The sequence below is a fragment of the Patagioenas fasciata genome, chromosome Z (genome assembly GCF_037038585.1).
Source record: "Patagioenas fasciata isolate bPatFas1 chromosome Z, bPatFas1.hap1, whole genome shotgun sequence".
NCBI lineage: Eukaryota > Metazoa > Chordata > Aves > Columbiformes > Columbidae > Patagioenas > Patagioenas fasciata.
In genome coordinates, this window is record NC_092560.1 from 26,478,443 (window position 1) to 26,500,522 (window position 22,080).

Here is a 22,080-nt window from a genome sequence, read left to right on the forward strand (position 1 = left end):
CTCACAACAGTAACAAAACTTTCTTCAATTATTCTTGGTTTTTTTTTTCTAAACACTTTTGGACCAGTTCTAGATTTCAGTACTCTAGAATTCAGTACTCTAGAAGTAATTAAAGAACAAAAAAAAACAAGCAAACCAACCACCCAAACAAACAAACAAAACACCCAACAACAAAACAGGTCTATAAGTTGGAGACATGCGGACTTTTAAATACGAACAAGTAGGCATATTTTTTTTATCTTCCAATGGTTTCCAAAATAAATCATTTTTACAGCAAATTGCTAACCTGTGCCAAGGCCAAGCTTCACATTGTGTTTCAGGACCTTTTTCACATTTAAGACGCCAGTGCGCAACCTGGATTGGAATAATAAATGTGTTATGTGTGATACACCCAGAGGAAGCTCAGGAAGAGAGACACTGCAGAGCTGTTTCATGACAAAGGCTCTCACAATGAGTGCAACAGATTTGGCTTATTAAATTGGGATGGAGAATTTGTGTTTATACATCTGAAAGATGGGGTTTGATTACTAAAAATAAAGGCAGGGTTTTTTCAATTAATAACACACAATTTTATAGTTATTTGTTGAAAATGAGCTCTCAGTATTCCTGTGAAAAAATCCATATTTTTTCTAAAGTATATTCCAGGAGATGGGAGGTCATTCAAGGAGCTCCAGTAAGTCATCACAAACAAGATATTGTTTATGTTAAAGGAAAAAACTGACCGTTAACATTTAGCACAGCATACTGGCTGGATACCATAAAGTATTGTATTTCTGCTTAACAGAAAGAAGACTGTATAGCCCATTGCCATTTCCCAAAAACATATGTATATTTGGGGGGAAGGGAGATGGCCTGAATCTGTCATTGATAAAAAAGTCAAAAGAAATAAAGTTTAAAAAAAAGAAATTTATACATATTTTTATATAAATATAAATATAAGTATATGACTACGCTGAAAGATCACAAATTAGTCCAGAGCATACCACATAAAAGCGAAGCATGAATGGTCATGCTGAATTTGATGTGTCGTTTCTGGCGGAATGGGGAATCATATAAATCACCCTGTAATTGTAGGCTAGACTCAGGTACTATGTGAACAGCAACTTTATTTAATTGTACGCTTTTTTTTTCGCTTGTTTGTTTAACTTACGAAAAATTAGAATTGGGGCAGTGTGAAATAGCAGCTCCACGAAGACTAAAAAGTTTCAGCTCTTCTTCAGAAAGATAACAAGCATGAGCCATCACCGTCTAAAGAAAAACAGAATCACCCATTTTACTCGATATTGCATTTACTTCAGTGCCTGTGATTTTTGCTGCACTGCTTTTAATAGCCAAAAGGACACCTGTTACCATCAAGGGAAATTAATGAACTTCCTGAATGAAGCTCTTGAAATCAACAGGGGAGAAGCTCTCATTAACTTCAATATGCCTAACATACCGCTCCCTCAGCTTTTCTTCATTTATTATTTTAAGAAGATAGGGTGCTGACTCTTGTAGTCACTGCTGTGACCTGAGAGCTGCAAGGAACAAAAACAAGAATTCCCCAGTCGCCTTAGCACTGTAGTAGCCGTATGATTTGTACTTTGTAGCTAACACAGAGATTAAGTACTGGGACTAGGCGTACACCAGATGCAATGGAAGATGTATGCATTCTTGCCATTTTTCCCATTGTCTCTCCTGAGGTTTGCACCAGATAGATATATATCATCTGGAATATTCTTTAATTTAAATAATCTAATTGTTATGCAACTGACTACTGACCTTTCTTGACCTACACAGCTGACTTTAAAAGTGAGTTCACAAGCAGTATAGGCAAAACATAGAAGTATAGAATATTATCATTTAACGGGACATAAACCATATAACTCCAGACAGATCTACCTAGAGTTATGCCATATGCCAAATGTCCATTCAAAGAGAAGAACAAGAGCCCTGTTAGGCCTTGCAATGTGCTGATAAAAGTGAGAAAAACACAGGAACTGTTTTCACTGAGCATGTCCTAATAGCACTGTACCATTGCAATCTCTACTCATAAATCTCAAATGCAACTAAAACTGCAGTGAGAATAGCCGCATCTTAAGTCAAGGACATGCATATGGTACCTGCTGAACCATATCTCTGCTGATATGTGGGGTTTTTTTAAAAAAAGAAGGAAATATTTCAGCCATGTGTCTGAAAATCTTACTTTCAAAACATTAAAAAAAAATAATATGGTGTCTTAGTTTTGGTGGCTGGGGAGAGGGGAATGTCCTGTTCTGTTATGCTTGTCTTTAATAGAATGCTGCCTCAAATAACAAGGATCCTGGCAGCAAAAGGCAGCAGTTACCTGATTTTCAGTGACCATTTTCAGTGCTGTGCATATAAAAGTCTGATAGAATTAAGGCTAATGTTTTTGGAGCACTAATATTCTCTCTAGTACACTGATGCAACAAATCAGAGCACATAGGACTGTGCAAGACAACAAAAGCTAATACTGTGTGCATAGTTAAGTAGTCTATATTGATTTCTCAGGTAAAAATGACTGTAAATAAGTAATTTACTGGGGGACATTTTCAAAGGCAGAAATGGGAGTTCAGTAGCTAATTCCCAAGGAGTTCCAAGCTGCTCCTTGTGCCTCTGAAAACTCTCTCCTAAAATTTCAAATCAGTTTGACTTACATTTAAGCATTCTGACTGTAGTTAGGCTGTTCATATTCACCCTTGCATGGGATCATGACTACCTAACAAATTGTGCCCTGGTGCTCCAACCTGTACTTGGTGTGGGCTGGCATCAGAATATCTTGTATTTAACTCATCAGCAAAAAGCTTTAATGAACTTCATCTCTTCAGGCAATTACACCTCTCAATACTTGGTAAAATCAGCTGATGAGATTACAGTGCTTTTGGAGAGCTGGAACATTAAGGTGTACCTGTCTGTATGTGAGGTTCACACAAAGAACAAAACAGGACAAGCAGCTTTTCTGGAGGAAACTGCCAAAAAAATGAAGTTGATCCTACCATAACACCATAGAACAAATCTTGAGGCAAAACCAGTGTATAAGAACACTGGATAACTGCCAAAGAATTACCAGCTCCTAAAACAGCAGCTTTACCTAGCCTCCGTCTGATCCCACTGCCTCAATTCTCTTTGGAACCTTTGGAAAATGGATCACGAAGCATAAAATACTTTTATTGCTCATTTCCCCTCAATGCTTAGGAAAAGTTTGGCTTCTTTAAAGTTCCAATAACTTAACCAACACCTGTGCAACAGAGAATAAAAAACCTATTTGCTTTCATCCAGATGTCACTGACCTTGACAAAATAATGCAAACTTTTCAAGTAACTAAAGATAACCATCAAGTTCTCTACAGGGATAAATCTAAGCTAGGCTGTGGAGGTTTTTATGCAGTTACCTTGCTAGTAAGCAGCTTGTTTTTATCATACAATTCAGTGTAATTTTGGTAGGCAGGAAACATGTTCTCCACAAGTTTGACTTCTTCTTCATTCTCACTTATGTGACTCTGAAATAAGAAAATATATAGCAATAAGTGCTTTAAATAGGATTCAAACTGACATCACAACATTTTGAGCAACCTATTGATGTTAAACATATAAAGATAGAAACTAGTATTTATGAAAGCCTATAGTTAGATCTAGTCCTAGGGTTTCTCTTTTCATCAGAGAGGTCTCTGGGACACAAAAGAATAGCTTCATTTTTTCCTTTAAAAGTGGTATGAGATGGTTGGCTTGGATGGTCCATCCCAGTAGCTTGGTGACATAATGGTGCACTTGGTGTCTGGCGAATGTTAAAATTTAAAATAATAAATAACACATATGAATGTGAAGTAGAAGAGAGAACCAGCCTACCACAGAGTAGACTCTGAGATCAGGGCAACATACAGGTGGCTGCTACCTTTATCCTCAGATGGGCTGGTCTCAAATAAAAAATGGCTCCTCCCATACTCCCATTAGAGCATATATTTTCAAAATGTCCACTTCTTAACGGCAACATATTCCTAATGTAAGATAGCTTTAAACAGTATATGTTTAGAACTGTGTAACAAAAAAGGTAACACCTTGAATTTTCAACAGACCTGTAAGCTTTAAAATATTTCTGCTTTAAATACACACTTCATGACACTGGAAATCCTACAGCTATGTTAACAATGGTAAATAAGAGACGAAGATGAGTAATTCTTTTAATGACTGAAATCTGCTCTGTACAGAAGCAGCAGAAAGCAGAGACAGATGTAACAATCTTGGGCTAGGGAAAGCAACTTTTAGCAACCCAAGGGCTGCTCTAACCTACAATACTGCGTGTTGGTCTCCTAGTGACCATAAGCAGCGGCTTGTTGAACTGCACTTTCTTCCAGCTATGAGCCTTCTCATTTCCTGGCAGGTCACAGTGCTCTTGCAGAGTGCCATTAATAATTTCAGAGCCATTTAAAAGACAGGCTCCCAGGTAAGAATGTGGTTTAAGTGTTTTGCTGAAATTACAAAAACTATTGGTCTGTATACTGTCTACACAAACTATTTAACTTGTATACAGAGCTCTCAGAGCTTACCTGCACAAGGAGATCATGAGCCTGTGCTAAATCACCAAGGGCACACAGCAAATCCTCTGTGCAGGAAGGGCCAAAGCGGGGGGTTATTACAGGTTGTACTCTTGGATACTGAAAATATTAAAAAAGACATGATTGGGATTCTCCATCTATATATCAGTAAACATAATTAAGAAAAGCATTTACTCAAGAATCATATCTTGTCTCCATTTCTTCTTGCTTACTGCATCTTTGCCAGCACAAATTAAGCTGTATAGTCATTTCCTCATTTTTATTAGAAATTTCACCACACAAATAATCAATGTTTCTTTCTGAAAACAGCTTTAATGAATCTTAGTGAATAAGTTATGTTCATTAGAACTCTTTCATCAAGTTACTGAGTTTACTAGACTTCAGGAGAAGCACTGGATGCTTTTTCATATTTGCTGATAGTCCAATATGTATTAGGAGAAATAAATCACATTAATGACCAGACCTTTTTCCAAGTCCCACTTATGTGAATATCAAAGATGTAATGATGCAAAACTGCAGAGTTCTGTAAAACCAAAGCCTTTTTCTTGTTAATCTTCTCCACTCATGACAGCAACAAGCTGTCCCTGTATTCCCTGGATAGAAGTGTCCATAGTATTGCTAGATATCCTATACAGTACGAAACAGCAGGGAAGACACCAAGACTAGAGCTACAGGTGTTTACACCTTGCTCTTCTGGATTGAATTTTTATTAAAAAATAGAGGAGGGCATTTCAACTCTGCTTTCAATCACAGGCAGTATCTGTGCATGTGGCACCACTGGAAGACAGTATACAATAACTTGGTTTGCAGTCACTTATACCATCTCACAGATACAAGGTCGGGACTTCTGCAGATTAGCCAATTTACTCTACTAATACATGTGATTTAGGTATTAAATCCTAGGCATCTGCTTTTTGAGTATTTTGAGATACAAATGTCAAAAAATAAAGCCATTGGAAATAAAATGCTGATAAGAAAAGCAGCCCTGCTCATCATATTGGAGTGTAAATCTTTATTTTTCCTCAGGAGTGTAAACCTGAATTTCTTAACAAATGCACTTGTAGACATGTGCTGACCAAAAATAGTAATTTGGTAATGGATGAGTAATTGTACTGTAAAAGCACTCATTTCTGCTGGTGAGGACTTCTTTTACTGGTCCCTTTATATACCAGAGAGTGATTGACCAACTTCCACCTGTCTTTCACAGCATATTGTCATTTCTAGGAAGCCAAATATTTTGAAGTCAATAGAAAACACACACATAACATCACTCTGCTGTGCCATGATCACACAAAACTGAACTTAGTCTGCTCCAAGTCCATTTCTCAACAATATGGCCAACAGAACATTTTTCAGACTGATGATATCTGTCTGCTACACAGAAAGATGTGTATTTATTCATTTGTCACTAAGCCAACAGAGTTGTCAGTGGGACTAACTATTCATATATTCACACAGCATTTTCTGAATACAGAAGTGAATACAAAGGAGAAGTCTACTTACTTTCTTTTCCAATAGTTCTTTAACAAACCTGAGAACGCATAGAAAAAATACGTTATAAATTTGTCATCTGTGTTAGGAATTATGAAAAATACAGAAAATATTTACTTAGATACTCTATTAAGCATCAGCTTTTCACAGAAAGTTGGGCCAGATTCTCAGATGAAATTTTTTAAAAGCAACACAATGAAGTTGGGATAGTTACACAAATCTATGCTAGTTGTGAATTTGACCCTGAATATGCAGATTTTTTTTTTTCATTTGCAATAATTAACGTTACACCCACGGTAATTGCTTGGAGTTCTCACTGAAAACCCAATACATATTACATTAGCTTCATTGAAAACATAATTTTAAACTACAGCTACAACATTAGAGAAAAAAAAAAGCTTATATTTGTCCATTCATTAATTCAAATTACAGCATTAAATATAATCTATTATTTAAAATCCTATTTTTAAAAGATGCTGCAATATTTCATACATCACTTACAGTAGTTGCATACCTCATCCAATCAAAGGACCCTTGATTTCCTGGAAATGCTTATATTAATGTTAGTGTATAGATTGTCTACCTCATGGAAAATACAGTATAGATTTACTTACTTTGTTCAATAAAAGAAACTACCTCAGGGACCTCTATAGAAAACCTTAAGCATTCAATATAAATAATGCAGGTAAGCAAATAAAACTTCTTCTGACTTTGCAAGGAAGAAATTCTTTGAAAACTCATATGCACAGTTCATGCAAAGAATTTCTGAAAGCCAGTGTGAGATGGGTTCTGGACAGGATCTCTGTGAATTTTTATGTCATAGTTTATATTCAGAAAAACCCATTGTTTTGGTCGCAAGAAATATTGAATCAAATTTCATCAAAATTTCATCAAATTTCCATCTTCAGATGAAAAATAAAATAATGCTAGAGGCTAGATTCACAACACGGAAGCTGGTGCTAGATCATGACCTGGAAGTGAGAGATCTAAGCTGAACTTCTGCAATGACCAAAGGAGTTTGAGCTCACCATTGTCTACCTTTGAGAGCCATAATGCAAGGTAAATTAGGTGTTGTCTGTGTGTCTCCCCTCTTATTGATTCACCTGATATAATAAAATATTCACTGGAGCAGAAACTGTTACACAAGTATAACTCTCAGGTGATAATCCAAAACCTCCACATGGCTGTTTTCTTTCTTTTTCACATCCTTTGAACAGTGTCAGCACTGTTTTGAAACTGAAATACCTTGCTCAAAACAGTTTATGCCTTGTTGGCTTATGTACTTCTCCATAAGGAAAGAAGCTCAGGTTCAAATCACTGTCTTCTGTAGCAGAACAGATCTGAGCACAAGTCCTCTTCTTTCCAGGTGACTACAACTACTAGTAGCATGCAACATATTCTAGATTTCAGTTTGCTGACTTTTTGTTCAATTTTCTTTGCAGAAGAAGGGTAGATTCAAATTCTTAACTGGAATTTAGACTTAATACATGAAGTACTTGGAATTTTATATTCTTTCCATGCACACAACATAACTACTTCCATAGGTTAACTGTAAAGAACTGAAATCAGTGTAATACATTTTCTGACAGTGTGACACCTTTCTTAGTTTTGTTGTGGTTGGGGGGGATTGTTTTTTGTTTATTTGTTTAAAAAAAGATATTGCATTCTTAAAGGAAGAGCTTTTTCATCCCTCTGCTATTGTATTGCTGAGATTCAGGCCTGATGAGGTAAGTACTCCTGATCCATGCTGGCAAGCACACAGCTCTTATCCAAAGCAGGCACACGTTTGTTATTAACACAATCACACAAAAAGGGAGTTGGGGACACAAGACAGGTATTTAAAATAAAGATATTTAGATAGTTCTAAAGCTTTAAAAAATATTGGAACTGGAAGTTCTGGCACATTCAGGCCCATTCAGCAGAACTCGTGTTATGAAAACTGGGGATTCATGTGAAGGAAAACATGTTAGTAGAGAACAAACAACTTATACTACATGTTTTAAAAATATATGTAAACATAAACATCATTAGAGTCCCTGATCATTTCTAACTTCTACTGGCATTCTTCTAGCATGATTTGCAAAAATAAGGCAGCAACTTCATGCAAGTCCCATAAAATGTTTATATTACTCGTTGGTATTTTTTGGCATGATATTTGAAACATTTATACAAGTAAATAAACAGTCCCATGAGAGAAGCTGTATGTCTGCTTAAGCACTTCCTGAGCATGGATGCAAAAGACAAGGGAAAGCTAAGACAGCAGTCTGACATGCTCCCCCCTTGAGTCCCCTCCATCAAGTACATTGCTGTGATTTGATTCTCCTTCACTCAGCTGCAAGCTGGAGTAATTTCACCAGTGCTATGCTGTAGGAGAGGAGAAACACAGTATATTTCAAATGGGGTATATGAAAGTTGATTCCTACAACTCGAATAAAGCTTTATCCTAAATGGGGGAAGGAACTAGCTCAGAAGTTAATAGTGGTGAAGGAACCGATTGTCACACCACCCTGACAGGTCACATCACCTCCACAGGCAGAGCTGTGAAGGGAAAAGAGAAGGCAGAAAACAGACAACAACATACGTATATCTTCTCCAAGCCCTGGAGCTGCAGCTTCTCCCTTTCCTTGCCAGAGCTAGAGAGAAAATGCTTGGGTTGTGCAGAAACCGGGTATACAGGAATTGCCATAAATGTAGGAAACAATACTGTTGGAAGAAAAAAACTGTTCCTAATAAATTTACACCTGTAAGTTCTTAGTTAGTTTCACATTCACTTTTCAGATGTATGAAGAAGTCTTCTTTCTAAAGGTTGTGCCCTCAACTTAATCACCTTACCTTTCTGTCTCATGAACAGATTCAGCAGTAATCTCTTTGTATTGTGGCACACTGTCATTCATATCCATGCAGACTTTTCCAACAAATGCTCGTTGACCAAATTTATCTGTTGAGATGCATAAGAATATAAAACTCAGAATCACTGGTTATCACAAACTGCTATCAAATTTACACCCCAGCCAGCTTCACTTCAGATGACCAGAATTTATGCTCTTTTCTTAGGTTTAATTTGGACTTTTAAGGCTAAAAAGGAAAGAGAAAAAACAAACAAACAAACAAAACCCAACATTCGAATATGAGTTCTCCTCTTCCACATTAGTACTCAACTTTATAAAAGTTATAATTGAGGACTGGATTATTGTAGTTTAACCATAACCAGAATTCATATGGTAGCACATGAAGAAGACTGTTGTGAAGTAGAGCACAAGAAACACAAGTATCAAAGTACAGTACCTGTAGTAGATTATTACCCTGAGCTGAGAAAAAGCATAAAGATCTCAGCAAATCATCTCTCCTTACGAGAAAAGTAATCAGGTTCCAAAATGCTTCTCATGTTGGATGGAGAAACTTACCAGAGCCATTTCTAGAGAAATATTTATTGAGATGTATTGTTGCTAGGACTCAGAACTCATGTGTAAGTCTTAAAAGGAATGTAGGTAATATTAAATTCTAAGCTTTTAAATGTGTTTCCTCATAAGACGTCTTTTGCCTGTTTTTACTTTCTGAGATGTTGAACACAATGTCTTCAAAGTTTTGGGTTTTCCTACAAAATCAGAAAGACTAGGGAACTTTTAACAGAAACTGAGATCCCCATTAAATTACTGTGCTTTAGGAGCTGGCTGAGCCTTGAGAAATCCTGCCAGAATCACATCGCTTTCCAACAGCAGGCTCTTGTAATGGTGAACAGAAAGGAGGGATAAGATACTGATGCAAAGCCCACTGTTTGGATTTTTGATGTTGGTTCTCAACTGAAACTTCAGAACATCATGAAATTAACGCACTGACCGCACCTCTTGTCATTCAGCCCTTTAATCCTCAAACAGCGAAAAGCTGGAAAAAGCAGAGACCTGCAGACGGAGGATAACTCCAGCAGACCTAATTCAGGCTCATCCAGCAGCTGATTTGGGAATGAAGAGACTAGCAGAAACAACTGTAGGAAAGAGGTGGGTAAGGGAACAAGTGTAACTAGGGTGGATTTTGGGGACATAGTACAACAGATACAATTAATCAAAAAACACATTAATAGAAAGACAGATCCCTAGCTAGCATAACACTCCCAAGCTCTCTTTCCTTCAACTAACACGGTCTCCACAACCTCCTTCAAGACTCACTCTGTTAGTCTTACCTATAATTTCAGCAAGAAGAAGAGAAGTATCTGTGTAAATTGTTGCAAAGTAGCAAGCTGTAGTCGTGCCATTCTTCAGGGTTCGTCTCTGTAAAAAGAAACCAGTTTTTACTGTCTGGAAAAAAAACAGCCAAGCTGCTAAAATGCAGAACAGGCAGTCTGATTTCAAATTGCGAGTACATTTAGTTATTGTGAAATTGTGCAGTAAAGTGGGAAGGAAAAATATAGGTTTTTAATTTCATAATAGCTTTTTTAAGTCTGAGTGTTAAAAATTTAAAATTTCCTTTTCCAAATTCATACAGGATTTTAACAATGGTTAAACCCACAGAAATCAGTCTATATTTCCTTCACTCAAACTGGAAATAAATTCTGACTTGTGTCTAACTTGAATTATATTTAGAAATATATATATATATATATATAAAATATTTATGTTATTTCCTAGTTTTGAAAGGTTCTCCAGTTTTTACAGTGAAGCACTGCTTACCTGATGCTAGCAAAGCAAGGCTTTTGGGAAAAAGTAGTGGGTTTCATTTGTCCACCTGATGTGGCTGGGAAAAACAGCCAGGCTTTCACTTATAAAAAATCTTTGCTATCCCTGAACAGAAAGTAAAAAACTCTAAGGTAAAAGGAAACTGAGAACAACTGCTCAGAGTGCAATTAAATTATTTATTTAATTATACCATCTGAAAGGAGACGGTTGTGGATACCTGTTCATATTACTTTTGAAGGCTATAACAGTAGATGAAGAACCATTTAAAGTTACTTCAAGTTATGATGAAATTTATAGCTTCACTTCATCTTGGTACTAATGCATACTATATTGACTAACCATCCAACATATAGGTTTAAACTACATTTTTGGATTTTGGCTACAATGTAGTTCAAGATTTTTTTGTTTTAATGAGATAGAAGGTAAGACATCCAATGCAACTTTTGGGAACGTCTAGAGCTAATTATTTGACAAACATGAAGCCAAGCTCTGTCTTTTTCATACTGTATTCAAATTGAAGCCAATAATTAAGAAAATGTCTTTAAGGGTTCCTAAAATTAGTCTCAAAAACAACGTCATTACTGAGACAAACTACCTTTGTCTTTCTTAGCTTTTAAAACACCGAATTCTCTATTTCTGGATTCCTAACATCATTGATAAATGAAATCTAAAAACATTTTGTTTTCAAAACATCAGCATGAAGAACTGGCTTTCCTGAAATTTGAAGGACCAGACAAGGTTCCAGGTAAAAACTGGCAAATTTCACCTACTTTCTTTACCAAGTGCAGAAAGTGTTTATTGGAAACAGAATTTCCTTTTGAAGAAAATCATTATGATTTCATTACAATTCCAAAAGTTTAAAGATGCATATGAAACAATATCTGTTCCCTGCTAATTTAGTCCTGTTTCTAACAGTTGAAGATTATCAGCCACATCAAACACTACAGAGCAACTGGTATTCTGTAGCATTTGAGGCTGAAGATGTTCTCCTGACCTTGTCCTGTTTGATGCATACAGCCTAAGAATTGTGTTGATGCTCCCACAACAAACTTCTGTCTCTCACTGGCAGTTCTTTTCCAGGTGATGTTATTAAACACTTCGCACAATGAGAACTCTATCTGTGTTGCTGTCACCCAATCCAAACTGATGGAGACAGTATGTTGAGGCACACAGCTAGAGGGTGAGATCATCTTTATGTTTTATGTAGCTGAAGTTATGTGTCCCTGTCACTAGAGTTTGTGACCAAGCTGCTCCCACATGGTTTTTGTTATGACAGATGGCAGAAAGTATTTTTTTTTTTCTAATTTGTGTCACCAGGATAGCAGAACTATTTATTTCAGATTCACTATGTTATTATTTTGATAACACATGTTGTCACAGTATCAGACAAATGCAAGGCAACTTACGCTGGTCAAATAATTTAATCCGTTGAAGATATTTCAGTCCACATATTAAAGGATGCATTTCAGTTATAGGACAGAATAATTGCTCTGCAAGATGGCCTAGCTGCTTATTGTTCATCAAGTGGAATTTGACCTTAGAGCCTTAATATTTTACAGAACCAGTCTAGGTCAAACACAGCCTCTCTCTGTGCCACAATACCATTGTCACATTTAATGCAAAGACCCTGCAGTGAAAGATATTCCTGCTACAAGGACATCAGCTGTAGAAATGTCTTCCTTAATTACTGCAAAACACCCCAGATTTGTTGTCTGTGAGAAGCATCTTCTTTTTCATGCAGTCTTTGCAGAAGATATTTTCATAACACAGACTGTTTGTGCAATAAAGCAAACATCCTCTGATGTTCTTTCTTTTTTTCTTTTTGTTTTTAATTATGCCTGATTATTTCTCCATTGAGGCTGTCAGTACCTGCTGGCTATACTAGCTCTAAGAGTACTCTTAAATGTTGGTCATCATACTCAGATATTTAAAAAGATGATAAACAAGTGGGTTGTTAACCATGAGATCGAATTGTCTTACCAGCAACAACAGAACAAGGCTGGAACTAGAAGGGGACAATCTCAGCTGGCAATTAGAACTGTGGCTGTACTGTTAGTTTTATCTGGTTTTCATTACTCCAAAACATGCTCTACTACTTCTGCTGACCTTCTGAAAACATACATGTATTTCACAAATATGAATGTCATCAAGTAGTTAAATTACATATGCAGTACTTACAACAACTCTGGTGTACACTTCTTCTGCAAAATCACTGTCTTTGTATTTGGCTTCTGTTGGGAAAGTGTAGGTAGTCAACCACTGCAAAAGAGGTAGATCTACTCTCGTACCAGTAAATGAATACTGAGGGGCATGAATGTGTGTATCAACCATTCCTGGCATGAAGAATTCACTAGGTAAAAAAAAGAAAATTATAATAGTCTAAGATGTCACATTTTTTTCTATGGTAAGTAGTTCTGCTTTAAACCATATGTTTGAGCAAAATCCACCAGAGTAAACAGCAAGCACAGATTAACTTTCCTCTTTCAGCATCAGCCTGTCAACTCCTACTATACTTCTACTCATGCTCCTTTTACAATATGAAGCAGCTGAATGATAACTTTTACACAGACATAAATAGCTAACTGAGAGAAGAACAATATAAGAGCTTGAAAAATCCAGCTATCTTTGATATCTACCCAGACTAAATACCAACAAATAAAGCCAAAACAACTTCATAATAACTAAAATTACTTCAGTGTAGAACCCATCTGAAAATGAGAAGATTTGGGCACAGTACTGCTTCCTAGTAGGGAAATATTTGGAATGCCTCTAGCTGTCAGTCCATTAGATGTACAAAGCTGCAACTTTCTACATCCCAGTTTTTCTCTACATTTTGTGTGTGTGTGTGTGTGTATATATGCAATCAATTAATTTGAAAGGCTAATGTAAGAACAGCCATTGCACCTACAAATGCAGACACAGACACTGGTGAAAAAAAAATCTGCTTGATATCTTGACAAGAAAGGCATTGTTATGATGGAACTGTAATATCGTTGGTTGTCATACAGTGTTCATGCAATAACAGGGATTAATATATCCACAGCATGGAGAAGTTGTATAATTATTTTAATTTGTGCTGGAACTCCATGCAGTATAAAATTTCTCTCACTCCTCTTACATTCTCCCTCACTACTGAATGAACAGAGATTTCACCTCTTCATTATTCCCCTTCTTCCCGTTTTCCTACATGCTAGAAATACTGAAAGATCTTTCTCAATCTGATCCATATTCCCAGAACCTTCCATTTTCCCCAGGCTATTTCAAGTGAAGAAAAACTCTTTATGACTCGTATGATTAGCCCTCCAACAAAGCACACAGACTTTTTAACAAATGAGTGCTAAAACCATGCTGCAGCACTAGATTCTAAGCCGCAAATCATTTACAGTTGTGCTACTGCACGCAAAGCATAGTAGGTGCAATCCAAAACTACTTCACCAGGAAGGTGGGGGATTTCACTAGCTGAACACAAAAGAAATGCTCTACCTGTGGTACGGTTAGAAATCCAAGGTTCTGTGTTTAGAAGGTCTAAATCTTCTGATTTTATAAATTTTATTAGGGAGCATGTCAAAGCCCAAGCAATTGAGTTTTATATCTGCAGTGTTACTGTTACCTACATTACTTATTCCAGAGTTTTGGGCTAGTTAGGCCCACTGCTGACAAAACTGATATAAAATGCAATCTCAAGAAAGAACGTCATTTACTTCTGCAGGTACAGAAGAGGTCATGTATGAAAGCTAAGTACAGCATTTTGTTCTGTGCACAGAATTGCCACAATCCCAAACCAAGGAATGCAAAAAGCACACAGACCATCCACCCTCCAAATCCAGGATGCAGGTAGCTCTTGGGTTAAGAGCTCTCACAGAGCTGAAAGGAAGTTTTGCCCATGAGACTGAATTTAATGTGGTCCCTGCTTAAATCCATTAATTGAAACTCACATTACTTCACTTGGAGAATAAACTGTATTTGCTGAAAGTAATCTAAACAAAACACATACTGGTTACTCAGTTCTCTTATGTCAGACGTTTTGAATCCCCACTTCTTAGCCAGTTGCTCTTGCTGATCAGTTTGTTCCAAAAACACAATCTAAAAGAAAGAAATCATAGTTAGGTACTTTAAATCTGTATCTCTCATCAGCTTTACATAAAGGGAAAACAAGTCGTATCTTAAAAGAATTTTACAAAGGTGAGAGGTTTGCATTGAAATATTAATACTTGTTCTTCCTGATTATCAAGCACAATTTTGAAATACCTAGTCACAATTCTGTGAATTACCACACCCATTTCATAGCTTCTAAGAAAACAAGTCATCCTCAAGTAATACACGGGCAGAACCACACAGGCTCTAGTGTTCACTGCAATTTCTGTAACATGCCACCATGCCAGCAGTAAGGTCATTCATTGTGGAGGTGTGCGATGGCCTTATGAGAATGCAATTACAGTATTCAAAACTGGAGGGGTTAAATTAATTGCTTTGCCTAGGACAGACTGGCACTGAGATAAGTATTTTCTGGTTTTCTGCTCATGTCATTAATTGTTGGGGTTTTGGTTTTTTTGTATTTTTAAGTGCCTAGGAAGAAGAAAGAAATTGAGAGAAAAAATGCAGAACATCTTTTCAGTTTCCAAAAAAGCTTGCCTAAAATCTTTGTTTGTTGGGGAAAAAACCCTGCAGTATGGAGCCTAACTCCCTATTTGAATCCTAGATGACATCGACTCTCTTGCTGCTGAGTTTCTGCTGCCAATTCAAAATTTTAGCACAATTTCTGTTAACTTTTAAATTTCATGGTATTTTAATCTACAGTATTACTCTTGGCAGCTGAATTCTCAAGTCTTTAATTCTCTGGTCTGGCAATACTAGGCACGACAACTCTTCAAGAAACAAGGAGCAGGCGGAGAGTTTAGGAACTGCAGTGCCTGATGCAAGCTCCAGGCGGGATGGAAGTTTCTGTGACACTTGACAGAGCAGAGGACCCTGCCATCCCCCCAGTCTGTCCTGGGCTTTGAGCAGCTCTTGACTAACCACAGCTTCTGCCAGAAACCACCTCATGGTCTTCTAACCCCTTTGGTATAAAAGCTTATTCCTCTAAATTCAAGGGAGTAATCTTATTGCTATCAGCGTCCTTCTCCTCCTGTGAAGATTCCCACGCTGAGGGCCTGTATCACCCTCATGACAGCAGTTTCTAAGGCAGCAATTAAAAAAACATGTAAAGGCAAGATCAAATAGCTGTAAAAAGGCAATAGGAAGGAACTTAGGAGGGAGATCAAGAGGACCAAAAGAGCACTGTTTAGCAGTCATTTGCACACCTGTTTTTTTGTGTGTATGACATTACCTTTTGCTTTTTCTATTTTTTCTACAGAGAAAAATAAGCAAAGACTGCTAAACTGTAGACAAGAAGATTTTGGCTGCCTAGCCTTTAAATGGCTTATGGCTTGTATGATTTAACATCATTTAAAAAAGCAGATGTTTTAAAATTTTAGTCAGGAAAAGAAAAAAGATATTAAAATCACGACAAATAGATAAATACTACACTAGCAAAAATTGCAAGAATAATGTCCCTTAATACTTCACAAAAAGCACCATCTCTCTCCCTCTAAAGAGGAATACTTGGACTCCTCAGCCAGCTTAATTACCTATATATCTGCAGAGGGCTTAGAATACAGACCTACTGAAATTTCTGATGAGCAATAAAAAAAGTGTCATTTAGATGCTGAAGTCAAAATGGATGCAGAATGAGTAATGTTAGAGCTGCTGAGGAAAAAAAAAAGTAAAGAGAAAGAGAGAGAAACAAGAAACACCAGATGGCAAATTCTGGAAACAGGCGTTGCCATGGTAAAGAAGTGGCTATTATATACTCTTAGGGTGTAGATCAACAAAATTCCATTCATGGAAGAAAGATGAAAATATGTTTCAAGGGAGCTGGACACACAAAACCAGTGCTAAACCTGACACCTGGTCCATTGTTGTCATAGAATCATAGAATCATTTTGGTTGGGAGGGACCCTTAAGATCACCAAGTACAACCACAACCTAACTCTAGCACTAAACCAAGTCCCTAAGAACCTCATCTATATGTCTTTTAAACACCTTCAGGGATGGTGACTCAACCACTTCTCTGAGAAGCCTGTTCCAGTGCTTCACAATCCTTTCTGGGAAGAAATTTTTCCTAATATCTAATCTACATCTCCCCTGGTGCAACTTGAGGCCATTTCCTCTCATGCTATCACTTGCTACTTGGGAGAAGAGACCAACATCCTCCATGCTGCAACCTCCTTTCAGGTAGCTGTAGACAGCAGTCAGGTTTCCCCTCAGCCTCCTTTTCTCCAGACTAAACAGCCCCATTTCCCTCAGCTGCTCCTCATCAAACTTGTGCTCCAGGCCCCTCACCAGCTTCGTCGCCTCCTCTGAACTCTCTCCAGTACCTCAATGTCTTTCTTGTAGTGAGGGCTCAAAACCAAACACAGGATTCGAGATGGGGCCTCACCAATGCGGAGTACAGTGGCACAATCACTTCTTTCCTGCTGGCCTGATCCAAGCCAGGATGCTGGTGGCCTTTTCGGCCATTTGGGCACACTACTGGCTCATGTTCAGCTGGCTGTCAATCAATACCCCCAGATCCTTTTCCTCCAGGCATTTTCCAGCCACTCTTCCCTGAGCCAGTAGCGCTGCCTGGGGTTGTTGTGACCCAAGTGCAGGACTCTGTACTTGGCCTTGGTCAACTTCATGGCCTCATGGTTATGGATGAATGAGTAAGATATCTATACTCCTTTCAAACAAACGTCTCAACAGAACTCCTTGGTGTCCCAAGAGATGTTCCCACTCGCTTTAGGATGAAATTAGTTTGGCCACTTTTCTAACACTGCATGCTTTACGGTCTTTGAGGTCCCAGGCTTGGATATTTGCTTGAGTATTTGCTTGCACATTCAAGGTTACCAACCTGGTGCACTGGTCACCTGCCCTTTAAATTAGTTCCAGATCTTAACACTGCAAATGCAAGAAAAAACTCTACAGCAGAGTCACTACAGAGTCAAGGGAAGTGTACTGGGTAGACTGAGACCTTCAGCTTGTAAAGAAGGGACAATAACCAGGGTTTGGGAAAGGTGTATCACAAAGAGCAGGATCAATGGCTGCTAATCCAGCGCCCAAACACTTCAGTTAGTTCTGATGTGTCACACATGTGATGGGACTAAAGGATTCAAAGATGAGAAGCTGAGACATCTCTACCTTGGTGTCTAGCTGACGCCTTTTTTATTCCAAAAGATGCCCAAAGGTCCTCCATCAATGCATAGCTGGTACTCTAAACTATGTATCAGCCCTGATGCAGTAAGTTCTGGCAGCCTTCAAGCACCATGATGAAAAAATTTTTCCTATCAAAAGAGGGGAAAGTGAATGATGCTGGCTGAAGAAACACATTTGTTTGGTTTTGTTGGTTTTGGTTTTTGTTTTTTCTGATCCAACCGTGCCTATGTTACTTTGTTTCTGGCTATGACATTAATATATGAACATAAGTCCATCCTTCTTTCCCTCCCACCTGTTTCTCTTCCCTCCCTGTTCCCACAATGCTTAACTGAGTTTTGCAATTAAAGACATGATGTCTGTTTCTTGCCTGGATCCTAAAACTGGAATGTGAGGGTAGATGAGAGACATGAGCACTTAGGACACTCAGCTCCTGAACGAATAGCCCAACCTGCTGAGAAAGGCTAATTAACAAACTCCAGATGGATATTACTGCCTCGGTATCTTCTTCCTTGTACAGCTAATACAAGCCACTTTTTGTATCAGCTGGCTTAAACCAAACACCCAAGTTTGGTAGTACTTAACAGTGTTAACTCTTATTCCACAACTCTTGTGCTTTTCGTGCTTTCAACAGGAGCTTTTAGCCTAATACTTGCTCTATTTATTTAACATTCTGCTCACTGAAGTCAATTACACCAACATTTCAATGATAACTCATATTTTGCACCTATTTTCTTTACCCTGAGTAATACTACTGTATTTGCCATTCCTCAAGAGCTGCCCCACGCTGCTCTGCAAACCACTCAGTTAAACAGAGTCCTTATTTTCTCACTTAACGATAACTGGGGTTTTCATACATGACAGCAGTGTTGTCATTGCTAAAGCTGCCTTTTCATCTACAGGCAAACCAGAGATAGCTAGCACTTCATCTGTAAGCCTTTAGCAGCCAAGTATCCCCATGTGCAGTGGGGGTCTGGGCAGTGTTTCTGTGGAGCTGGTTGCATGCTCCCATCCTTTGGAGGACAGGCAGGGACTCAGACTGGAGAACACGACCTGGCTGTTCACAAAAGCCGATCTATTCACTCCATCAGAGAACATGCAAGATTTTTCCATCATGGTGCCAGCAACATCACACAGAAGAATTATAACTCTTTAGCTAAACTTGCTTTTTGGGGAGCGATAAAGAGTAAATTTGGACAATACAGGAAGCTATTTTCACAATGTCCTTCTCAAAAAGTCAACTCTTCAGTGATTCCAGTGGAAGTTCTGTATGAGATTAAATCATGAGTAATAGGATAAAGGGTACTGAAACTCACTACTCACTGTATCAGACTCTGTAATAGTAAAATCATAAGAATTTCTATTAGTATTAAAAAAAAAAAAAAAAAGAAAATGAAAGGCTTTTTTCCTGTAGTCTGGTGGGAATTTTATTTTTGGGTAGAAATGTTTACTGGATTTTTTTTTACAGCTGCATGGGATTATGCCAATTTACACATTTACACAAAGAAAACAATAGCCAGTGAATCCTTGTTCACTAGGAGAAGAAAGTGACTAAGAGCACAAGTCCCTAGGTATACTTTACTAAAGTACCTATTTTTCAAGAAAAAATGCAAAGGTCTTAATTTCCTAGGGATGCTGAGTAGGGATTCTTTTCTGGAAAACATCATTAGAAAGGGTGGGATGAATCACAGAATGTTAGGAAATGGAAGATCATCTAGTCCAATCCCCCTGCCAGAGCAGGAACACCTAGATGAGGCTACACAGGAAGGTGTCCAGGTGGGTTTTGAATGTCTCCAGAGAAGGAGACTCCACAACCTCCCTGGGCAGCCTGTTCCAGTGTTCTGTGATTCTCACTGTGAAGAAGTTTCTTCTCATATTTAAGTGGAACCTCTTGTGTTCCAGTTTGTATCCATTGCCCCTTGTCCTATCATTGGTTGTCACCAAGAAGAGCCTGGCTCCATCCTTGTGACACTCACCATTTACATATTTATAAACGTTAATGAGGTCACCTCTCAGTCTCCTCTTCTTCAAACTAAAGCAACCCAGCTCCCACAGCCTTTCCTCATAAAGGAGATGCTCCACTCAGTTAATCATCTTTGTTGCCCTGCACTGGACTCTTTCCAGCAGTTCCCTGTCCTTCTTGAACTGAGGGTCCCAGAACTGGACACAATATTCCAGATGTGGTCTCATCAGGGCAGAGCAGAGCGGAAGGAGAACCTCTCTTGACCTCCTAATCACCCCCCTTCTAATACACCCCAGGATGCCATTGGCCAGCAAGGGCACAGTGCTGGCTCATGGTCATCCTGCTGCCCACCAGGAGCCCCAGGTCCCTTCCCCCTACGCTGCTCTCCAATAGGTCATTCCCCAACTTCTACTGGAACCTGGGGTTGTTTCTGCCCAGATGTAAGACTCTACACTTGCCCTTGTTATATTTCATTATTTTCTTCCCTGCCCAACTCTCCGGCCTGTCCAGGTCTCGCTGGATGGCTGCACAGCCTTCTGGGGTGTCAGCCACTCCTCACAGCTTGGTGACATCAGCAAACCTGCTGACAGTGAAGTATGAGTTTCTGCCTCCTGCACCTGATTTACACAAACAAACCCCTTTTTTATACAGCTCTATTGTTTTTAGTTGACATCAGCTAAAACATAGTTTTGTAAGTTATTCCCCTCCCATGCATCAAAAACACAGCTTCTCATAGCCTTTGCTATGCCTTGCAGCAGGCTCCTCATGAGCTATAGGAGGGCTGTCTTGAAACAGGCCTTCATGGAGCCCTACAAACAGAGAAAATAAAGACTGTAAGGGCTCAAAGTGTGCTTGGCACAGATTTCAAATGCTACTGAAGCCTGACACACTGAAGTCTGTTACTTAGCCTCAAGAAAGAAAATTACTTTTTTCTGTGGTATATAGGGTGCCTATATATGTCATTGAGTCTATATGAAACTAGCAGTCTACCTACACAATGGGCACTGTGAAACTGAGTTTCACGTGTGATATGATAAGCTTCCCTGCCAGAATCGATCCTGCATTATCAGTAAATGCTATGCTTGTTTTCAACTTGGCTTGTACCACTAAAATGCCCAACGTCATCATCTTCTTGACTCTTTATGTGTATGTGCCATGGTTTTTCTTGTCTTGAGAAAAAAAAAAAAGCCTCATTCAGAAGGCTGTGCGTGAGTGCAGGAGGTGCACTGCAATTGCTTACAATCATTTTCATAGTTAGAGAATGAAAAATCTGATCGTGAAACTGAAAGAAACCTGAGATAATCTGAAAGAATCCCTGGTCTAGCATGGTGCTGTTTTGCAAATATTCAACACATTTCAAAAACAGGGTTAAGCTACCTGAAGACCCGTCCCAAGGAGATAACGTGCCATCCCAGTTATCTCCAGCTGCTGCAAGCACGAAATCCCTCCCTCGCGGCTCTTTTGCCGACAGACACCGGGTACTTCGAGTGCGAAAATTTTCCACTTTCTCTCTACAGACCGGCGGAGGCGACTCTGTCCCTCACCACCCCCGGACTGGCACTCGGGACCGAAAGGCGTCATTTTCACCCCAAGCCAGCGGGACACCTGAGCGCGACAGCTGGAGACCATCGCACCGGAACGGCGACACTAACATCTCCCCAAGCCTCCCCCGGCCGCCTGCGCTGGCCGTCCCCGCAACGCCCCTTCGCTCGCCTCCCGTTCTCACCGTCCCGCTCTCGTCCACCCCCAGGAGGTGTCGGTGGAGGATCTCCATGGGCGCGGCGGGGCTGGAGTGCACGAAGGTCCCCCTGAAGACGTGGGCGAGCGGCGGGCGCTGCGGGGAGCCCATGGCGGCGGCGACTGGGCTGGCGGCCGTCGGCGGGGCTCGCTTCGTGGTGACGAAGGCGGCTGGGAGCTGCCACCCAGCGGGCTGTCACCCCTCTGTGTCTCCTGGTACCGCCGGCGGCTTCCTGGAGCTGTCACCATTTCCCCACCCCTTGGTGACTTTCTCTTCAGGGAGTGGTTTCGGCGGAGGGAGGGCGGCAGGCTGGGCCGCCCCCTTCCCCAGACGACGGCGGGCGGGAGATGCCCGCTAGCAGCCGGGACACGGCCGGGAGGTGCGCGGGGTGCCTCCCTGCCTTAAAGCCATCAGCCACCGCCATCGCCAGACCCCT

The 22,080-nt window shown here is 39.4% G+C and overlaps 1 protein-coding gene across 1 annotated transcript in view; it reads right to left on the minus strand.

Moving 5' to 3' along the window:
• The window catches only part of GDA (guanine deaminase), a 32,714-nt gene extending 10,943 nt beyond the window's left edge, over positions 1-21,771 (minus strand). The window contains exons 1-10 of the mRNA XM_065861765.2: positions 21,633-21,771; positions 14,708-14,796; positions 12,892-13,063; positions 10,221-10,308; positions 8,876-8,981; positions 6,056-6,083; positions 4,544-4,651; positions 3,392-3,499; positions 1,151-1,248; positions 287-354 (exon numbers count right to left, since the gene is read on the minus strand). Coding sequence (XP_065717837.1) covers positions 287-354; positions 1,151-1,248; positions 3,392-3,499; positions 4,544-4,651; positions 6,056-6,083; positions 8,876-8,981; positions 10,221-10,308; positions 12,892-13,063; positions 14,708-14,796; positions 21,633-21,755 — 988 coding nt within the window. The 5' untranslated portion in view covers positions 21,756-21,771. The remainder of the gene's footprint in view (positions 1-286; positions 355-1,150; positions 1,249-3,391; positions 3,500-4,543; positions 4,652-6,055; positions 6,084-8,875; positions 8,982-10,220; positions 10,309-12,891; positions 13,064-14,707; positions 14,797-21,632) is intronic.
• Positions 21,772-22,080: the final 309 nt, after the last annotated feature.